Source organism: Malaclemys terrapin, chromosome 13 (genome assembly GCF_027887155.1).
Source record: "Malaclemys terrapin pileata isolate rMalTer1 chromosome 13, rMalTer1.hap1, whole genome shotgun sequence".
Lineage (NCBI taxonomy): Eukaryota > Metazoa > Chordata > Testudines > Emydidae > Malaclemys > Malaclemys terrapin.
This window is the reverse complement of record NC_071517.1, coordinates 5,855,484-5,864,552: the sequence shown is the minus strand read 5'-3', so window position 1 is coordinate 5,864,552 and position 9,069 is coordinate 5,855,484. Positions and strand designations below refer to the sequence as shown.

General features: G+C 39.1%; 1 protein-coding gene across 1 annotated transcript in view; it reads left to right on the top strand.

Annotated features, from left to right (window-relative positions):
• Positions 1-206: 206 nt before the first annotated feature.
• MAP2K6 (mitogen-activated protein kinase kinase 6) overlaps positions 207-9,069 on the top strand; it is a 74,926-nt gene continuing 66,063 nt past the window's right edge. The window contains exon 1 of the mRNA XM_054047778.1: positions 207-477. Coding sequence (XP_053903753.1) covers positions 462-477 — 16 coding nt within the window. The 5' untranslated portion in view covers positions 207-461. The remainder of the gene's footprint in view (positions 478-9,069) is intronic.

The following is a 9,069-nucleotide window of genomic DNA, read 5'->3' as shown; positions in this document are numbered from 1 at the left end:
GATTATTTTTGCAATGCATCCAGATCGACTGTGCGGTGCCGTGCAATTTTTGCAACGCACCACGGCAACTGTCTCCCCCTTAAGGAAGCGTTCCATGGACTTCTCCGGGAAACTACATTACCCAGTGATCACTGCGGTGCTCGTAGGAAGGACGTCTGCGCACTAAGATACTCAGATCCAAGTTTGGAGCTTTTAGCTGCCAGCCCTGGCCCATCATGTAGGTGCAGCAGAGCCTTCCCTTCCATTGCAATTGGGAAAAAAATTACTTTGCAATCTGTTTTGCAAGGTGTGCAATTGCACCGCCCCTCTCTGCAAAGAGATCTGCTGCAGCAAGTCAGAAAAACTCCAGTTGCATGAAGATTGAGCGCTTGCAGTTTGCATCTTTGTTGCAAAACTAGCTACAGAAGAGAGGCAAGGCAAAGTCTTTTGTGCTCCCCTCCCCCATCAAAGCAAAGGGGAAAATGTCTCAGCCGAGAGGTAAGGATCCGACTTCTGTTCCTTGCAAAATATGCAAAAAGGCATGCATGCATTTTCAAGTGCATGAATGCAATTTTCGGGATGCAATTGCATTTTGAAGTTTGAGGCTTTCAATAGCTTTCAGTTGCATTTCCTGTTTAGTATGTGCCTTTTTTGCAGACACACACAGACACACTCACACACACAGTTCCTGTAAGGCAGGGCTTGCAGTTCAGCTGTGCATTGACGTTATTTGCATTCTTCTGCTGGGATTACCGAGCTCTTTTTGCCTTTTGCATAGTCAGGACAGATAGAGAATGTTGAAGAGCAGATGCAGGCATTACTGTATATATTTGCAAAATAGGCAAAATGCATCCGAACAGCGGATAATTTCAAGTGCAACATTAAACCAAACTTTTTTTAAAAAAAAGGTCTCTGCAGGGGATGGAAGGTGAAACTTGAGTGGAGTCACTAGGAATTAAATATATACCCATGTTTCCATGAGAAAGTATTGTTCTGGTGCCAGTATTGAGATCATTTTCCACCGACACCTCCCACCCCCATTTAATATCTGGTAAGTTTTGGTCAGAGGCAGTGAGTGTGATATCAGATCGCTGGGAATCTGCATTGGAAAGCTTTTGTTTTATTTCGCCTCTAAAACAGGCTGTGTGGGATTGGGGCAGTACTGAGTTTTAGAAGCCCTGGGGACTTGCAGAGAGGGCTCTCTCTTGTTAAACCTTTGGTTGTTCAGGACTCATACTGCTTTGTATCCCAAGGGGAGGGGGAAAAGTTGTGGGCGATTTTTTTAATTGTAAAAATACTGGGGAAATGCAATAATCATCGCAGACAGGTCTTGAATAAGGAGGAGTCACCGTGCACGTAGATGCACCTATTTGTCGGCGACGAGGTTCCTGGGTACACAAGATGAGCTTTGAGCTGGCTGGTTCGGCTTTCATATGGAAGCTGCTTATTCTTGCATTTTGCAGCCATCAGATAGTTTCTGGGGGTGGATTAGAGACATTGCCAGCAGCGGACACTTGGGAAGGTGTTCCTAGAACTTTAGGGCAGTCTGTCCTGCAACCTGATCAATCAATACACTTTGACTAAGTGCAGTGGGAAAGGACATGGTGAGAAGGTAAGTTTATCCTTTAACTCAAGGGGTTGCTCTCATATTTCCCCCACCCCATTTTTGCTTTTGTAACAGAGGTGTTATATAATTTATTCCCAATTTGGATTGGCTGCAAACGTCTTTTCCAGCCAAGTGGAGAAATGTAAAAAAGTTTCCAACAGAAGGAGCCAAAGAAGTTTGATCACATAAAATAGAACAAGAGGATGCTCACAGGACCTGTCACTAATGAGACCCCAACCTGCTGAGTTGTAGCTCATAGGGGGGAATCCTGCCTCCTTTGCAGTGGGGAAATGGAGTGATGGAAGGTAGGTGGGGTGGGGTTTTTTTTTTTGTGAGATTCCCCCAGCCACAGAGTTGGAAAAACTGATCAAGCAGGACCAGATGCCTAGTAGAAAAAGAATTCTAAGTAAGTTTGCCTAGTAAAGGGAAAGCAGCCCATTTCTGGTTTTAACCTAGCTTTTTGCGTTTCCCAGCAATAGCCCTGTCAGTTCCCTTCAGTACCAATAAAATGGGAGTGGACAAGTAGCCAACCCACAAAACATTATTTCAGTGAATAGGCTCATTCTTGAATCCCTTTTCCATCCATCCCACTCTCAGCTCCATCATACGAGTGCCTTTAAGTTTACATTACTTTTGAATTGAGTCATCAACAGCCTTCCCCTACCTCAAGAAACTATATTGAAATAGTCATATTCTTCAGACTGAAATAAAGGCATAACATATGTTAGATCATTTAATATTGCATATGAAGTTACCTTTCCAGGCTGGTCAAAATAAAATTTATTTATTGATAAGCTCCCGCCATTCAACTCTGGAATCCCTGCTCCTTAAGTCATTTCCAACAACTTATTCTGAAAAATTGACAAAGATTATATTTAATTTGGTTTTGGTGCTTTTCTTCACAACGGAGACAATGCAGTGAAAAGAGATTGGTCACTAAGTTGACATATGTATGTACCAGAGCAAGTCTCGTCCTTGGTTTAAATGAAAGATCAATTTTTTTTTAAGATACCACATATTTGTACGTAATTGGAAATAAAATATTCCTATTCCATCAAAAATGCGTAGGCAATAGATTTGAGGGTAGAGACCATCCTTGGTAAAGTTAATTTTGTTAATTGAGAGAACAGTCTTATACAGATATATTTTCATTGTGTTTATAAACACATTAAGGTTCAGAATTCCAGTGCTAGAATTCCAAAGTTTTGTGGCAGCTAAAATATAAATTAAGAAGGAGGGTCATGAGAAGATACAGAATTCTAGCATCTCAAACATTAAGCAGATCACTGGGAAGACGTGATTTGCTTAGTTTCGTTATTCAAGAAACTAAAACTACATTCCTATGTATGGAATTATTTCCCACCCTAAAGAAAATGCACTAAAATAAGTGAACAGAAAGAACTGGAAGCCTAGAATTTATATCCAAGTATCATTTCTGTATCCCAGAAGTTTATGCCACCTTGATGTATGCAAAATAGTACAGAAGATTATCTGTTTGAGGAAATTACAGTACAGAAGAATTAGAATCAGTGCCAGATATGGAATACATGGCTGTCACAACTAATAGGCTACTACAGAAAAAGAAAGTGAGGAAATCCCTTATTACATAGATTCCTTGCTAAACACATGAAAGTCAGAGGCTACAAGTCTGAATTAATACGTTATAGCATAGATATTTATTGTAACATCAGTTGCGGTTTACTTTTTAAATCCATATTTAAAAAAAATCTGGTTGAAACTTACAGGTTTTTTGTAAGAGAAGTTCTGATCACAATACTATACTCAGATCAGAGTGTGAGATAGTAAATTTACTTACATCCCAGTTCTTTATTTCAGTGATTCATGTTTAGTTGTTTTTTTTTTAAATCAAGTTAAAATGGGATGCTGATAATGTGAGAAGCTAGTCACGTGTGACTCACTAACGTGTACTTATGGACTTTGATCAAAGGAAGTGCACATGTTGAATGTTACATTTTATTTATATTCCATTGTTCATTTAATTTTTTCCTGCTCTAAATAGTAACTGAACAGGTATAAAACAAAATAGTAACTCATGTTTATCATTTTTGTGTATAGCACCCCTATGGGTTGCTGCTGGTATAAAATTAACCTCTTCGAAGCCTTGTAAAGATTCAGGTTAGTTATGTAGCATCCACTTTTCCTCCACAGTGCTATTTCAAAACATCTTGCCAGCAACATATTGTCCTTACATAGTCACTTGGCTAGGAGAAAACTTGCAAAAGCATCATACAGTAATGCTTGGTGTAGTCCAGGAGGTTTGAAACTAGTGAGTTTGTCTAGGTGGGCAGATACTGCAAATGTTAAGTTACTTGCAGGAATTCTGCCCTTTTAGTTTGTAGTGTCCCCCCCCCCCTCCCTTTTTTCAAAGAGGATTGATTATGGTCCCTTTGTTGTGTGTGTTGTATGGAACAGTACAGTACATTTTTTATTATGTGATTGGCCCCTCTAACAGAGCTGTGTTAAGAATCGAGAACACATTTTGCATTAAAAAAAAAGTGAATCTCTCACACACAAAGGAAGATATTTCAGTTTTCTCACAACTATCAGAGGAATTTTCTCAGGGTGAGAAAACAGATTAAGGGGTGGAAGATTGCTGCTCGGCTATCAATCACTTAGAACTGACCAGTATTTTGAACAGCTGACTAAGTGGGAGTGGTTATAGCTTAGGGTTCCCCCTCTCTTTTGCTAACTTAAGCAGATGCCAGTGGTGGCACTATACCCGTGCTTTTGATAAAGCAGCTGCCAACATCACTCTCTGTATTACCTATTGGTAGCCTTGGCAGCATTAGATTTTTAATTGGTAAGTGTCAGTAAAAGTTGATTTCACGGCCCACACAAGCCAATGAAAATGTTTTTCCATTGATGATAATCAAAATGTACGTATAGGCAAAGTAAGAAAAAGCTGCTTGAAAACTTTTTAGAGTTAGATTTAAGGATATTTATTTGGTATATTTTGACATGTAATGTTGACAATTTCGCTAACTTTGAGTCACAAAGTCTCAAAATTATTGTTTGGCCACCCCCTGCAGTTTCTCACAACTGGAAAATTTAAATAGATAAAAGCCGAAAAAAAATGCTTAAAAATAGGGCATCAAGAGATTTAAAAAATTAATCGCACAGTTAAAATAGAATGCCATTTATTTAAATATTTTGATGCTTTCTACATTTTCAAATATTCACTTTATTTCTGATTACAAATATTTGCACTGTAAAAAAAGTATTTTTCAATTCACCTAATACAAGTACTGTACTGCAATTTCTTTACCATGAAAGTTGAACTTACAAATGTAGAATTATGTACAAAAAACTGCATTAAAAATAAAACAATGTAAAAATTTTAGAGCCTACAAGTCCAATCAGTCCTATTTCTTGTTCAGCCAATCACTCAGACAAACAAGTTTGTTTATATTTGCCGGAGATAATGCTGCCTGCTTCTTGTTCACAAGGTCACCTGGAAGCGAGAACAGGTGTTCGCATGGCACTGTTGTAGCTGGTGTCACAAGATAGTTACATGCCAGATGCACTAAAGATTCATGTGTCTCTTCATGCTTCAACCACCGTTCCAGGGCACATGTGTCCATGCTGATGATGGGTTCTGCTTGATAACAATCCAAAGCAGTGCGGCCGGACGCATGTTCATTTTCATCCTCTGTGTCAGATGCCACCAGCAGGTGGTTGATTTTGTTTTACGGTGGTTCAGGTTCTGTAGTTTACACATTGGAGTGTTGCTCTTTTAAGACTTCTGAAAGCATGTTCTACACCTCGTCTCCCTCAAATTTTGGGAGGCACTTCAGATTCTTAAACCTTGGGTGCAGTGCTGTAGCTATCTTTAGAAATCTCACACTGGTACCTTCTTTGTGTTTTGTCAAAGCTACAGTGAAAGTGTTTTTAAAACGAACAACATGTGCTAATCATCATCATCCCAGATTACAACAACTTGAAATATATGGCAGAATGCAGGTAAAACAGAGCCGGAGACATACAGTTCTCCCCCAAGGAGTTCAGTCACAAATGTAATTAACGCTTTATTTTTTTAAACGAGCGTCATCAACATGGAAGCACGTCCTCCGGAATGGTTGCCGAAGCATGAAAGGGCATATGAATATTTAGCATATCTGGCACATAAATACCTTGCAATGCTGGTTACTAAAGTCCCATGCAAACACCTGTTCTCACTTTCTGGTGACACTAAATAAGAAGTGGGCAGCATTATCTCCCATAAGTGTAACAAACTTGTTTGTCTTTGCATCTGAAGTGGTTTTTTACCCACAAAAGCTTATGCCCAAATAAATCTTAGTCTTTAAGGTGCCACTGGACTCCTTGTTGTTTTTGTAAATACAGACTAACATGGCTACCTGATACTTGTTTGTCTTAGCGATCGGCTGAATAAGAAGTAGGACTGAGTGGACTTGTAGGCTCTAAAGTTTTGCATTGTTTTGTTTTTGAGTGCAGTTATGTAACAAAACAAAACAAAAATCCACATTTGTAAGTTGCACTTTCATGATAAAGAGATTGCACTACAGTACTTGTATGAGGTGAATTGAAAAATACGATTATCATTTTTACTGTGGAAATATTTGTTATCAAAAATATAAAGTGAGCAGTGTACACTTTGTATTCTGTGTTGTAATAGAAATCAGTATATTTGAAAATGTAGAAAACCCCCCATCCAAAAATATGTAATACATTTCAATTGGTATCCTATTGTTTAACAGTGCGATTAAAACTGTGATTAATTTAAGTTAATCGCATGAATTAACTGCGATTGACAGCCCTACTTAAAAATAATCAATATTCATATTTTATACATATTTACATACGACTATAGAGTGTTCTGCCAAGCCTGTCTATCAGGAAAGAGGTGCATGCTCTGTGCTCACCCTTTACCACCAGGTCATTTCTGCAGATGTTGCCAGTGGAAAAGGTGCCAGGTGCGTTTGTCCCACATGTTTTGGAGCTGAAAGTGGTTCTGTGAGCACACCCTGTATCGGTGATAAGGAGTGGCTCTGGCAGAAGGGCTCCTGAGGGTGCCCTTGCACTGCTTATATGTTTGATGGGAAGTTTTGTTGCCAGCTGGCTCTGGTTTTAGGAATGCGAGAGCGAGCGGGGTTTGCAAAATGCCAGTTGGATGTTAAAGTGTGTAAGCCTGTAAGGTATCCTGTCCTTCGATCTGTGAGCCACTTGACACCCACTACACTCTAATAGCATGGGTGGAATGGCTGACGTACTTTCCATGTCACCAGCTTTGCATAGTGCCTTGCAGACCACTTGCTGGTTATGAGTATTTGAGAAAATGGAAATGTTAAAATAATTTGAGCAATAAAAGTGATAAAGTAGGGAAAGGGATAGGGTGGAGTAGAGACTAGTGCTCTTTTTGGGTCTCAGATGACTAAATCTCACAGCAACCTTGTGATATAGGGGAGGGATATTTTAAGAAGCACATCACTAACCACTGAAATGCAGCCACCTCTGGGGTGAAACAAGACAACTGTTTAGCAGCCTCTTGAAATATCTTCAGCTATTTAGGAGAAGGGCGTGAAGATCATCATATTCAATTAAACCTGCCGGAGGGATTTAGAGCAGTAAATATTAATTCTGCCCAAAGACACTGGAATTAAAGGGATCCAGTCAACATGAAAATTATATTTCTGTCAAAATTTGGTCTGTACTATAGTTACAAGTAACATCTATGATGATTGTGGGGGGGAGGGGAGGAACACTTTCCCCCCCAGTATTTTCTTTAATCATTCAGTTTCTTCCTTGCTGAAAAGGTCCTTAATAAAATTTTTAAAAAATAGTTCTTAAGTATTTTTTTATAAGAATTTTTTTTAAAAAGGATTTCAAAAACAACTTCAGAACCATACTATCTGAGAGTGGTTTGCCAGAAACAGAAATTGTTTTAAAGTAGTTTTTTTTAAAGTCAAGTTATAGAGGAACACTTTTAAAAAGTAACATGGGACCTTGAATGATCACAAGGGAGACACAGCTGAGGTCCTGATCACATGTCGTTGAAGGCACATTGACCATCGCTGTGTCTGTTACCATATTTAACTTTTGTTGCCCCTGTTTTCTCATCGTTCTCCTATCCCTCCTTCCAAATGCGTTACCTGACTGCGTACAATAGATTTGTTGTTGTAGCCATGTTGGTCCCAGGTTATGAGAGGGAGACACAATCACCCACCTTGTCTCTCTACTGTAGATTTAGCATTTCCAGCCCTTTACTTCACTGGATTATGGAAATACAAGGAGAGAGATGTCAGAACTTGTTTATTTGAACTCCCATGTGGAATGAATTGTACTAATTCTGTGCTACCATTTTGCAGAGAAATACACATGTAAGCATGCATCAGAAGTCTGAAAGCATGGAACAGTTTTTACAGGCAGCTAGTCAAAGCGACTCTAGCACTTCTATTGTCAGCAGGGAGAAAAATAATTCAGACCACCTGGAAGGGAAAGTATGCCTAATAATAGATATTGCAGCTTTTTTTTTTTTTTAAACCACACACAGGCCTCGTCACTGGATGCTGGGGTTAATATCACACGTTCTCCTGGGTATCAATTTATCTGTAAAACATCTGCATTTTAAAGACTAGCCATCTACCCTTATACCACCTAGTAGGCTTACAGGAGCATAAAAATGATGTAATATGTTGAATCAGCCTAGTGGCTGGGAAATAGAGGGACTATTCCTTTAATTCCTAAGCACGGCTAGAGTTATAATTAAAAAAAAAAAGTTTCATTACCTGTAGAAGTGCATAGAGGCCTGTCTGGAAATGTTTTGAGATTAGAGTTATTGGCTGCAGTGGTGCTAGAAGCAAGTTTAGGACCCACGACTTATGCAGCTTTAAATACCGTGCTGTACAATAACAGAGCTTATGAAGGTGATGAAGTCTAATTTTCATATTTTCTTAGATATTGCATTCAAAGATGTTTTTTTCTGGCCTCTCATCCCTTCCAAATCTACCTTAGTTTGGACATAAAGTGGGGAGAGAGGGAAATTTGTGATTAGTAATCCTTATTCAAGGAGAAGGAGATTTAAATAGTGACCGTTTGGCGGGGGGATAGTCACTCCTTTTGTAGTTTAGGAATGCTTACCCCCCTTCCCTCCCCCCTTGAAAGCCAAATTAAAAGCATCATTATTTTTAAACTGAAAATCCAGAGCACTTGGCTGGTGTTTCATACATTTCACCACACCTGTCCTATTCGCATGTGTTTATTTTAATATGTCCAACCTGCTAAAAACTCTTCTCCTCTTTGCCCAGCTACTTCAGTTAGAGTAGAGTCATCTGGACATCCTTGATCAAAATTCCAGCAAGTTACACTCATGCTTTTGCATATCGTTCTTGTTCAGTTAATGACCTACTTACTGGAAATGGAGGCTCCTTACCATGCCAATTTCATCAGTTTGGAATCCACATACAGCAGGGGATTGAGCTTGCATAAATGTGATGCAAAAAGCTATG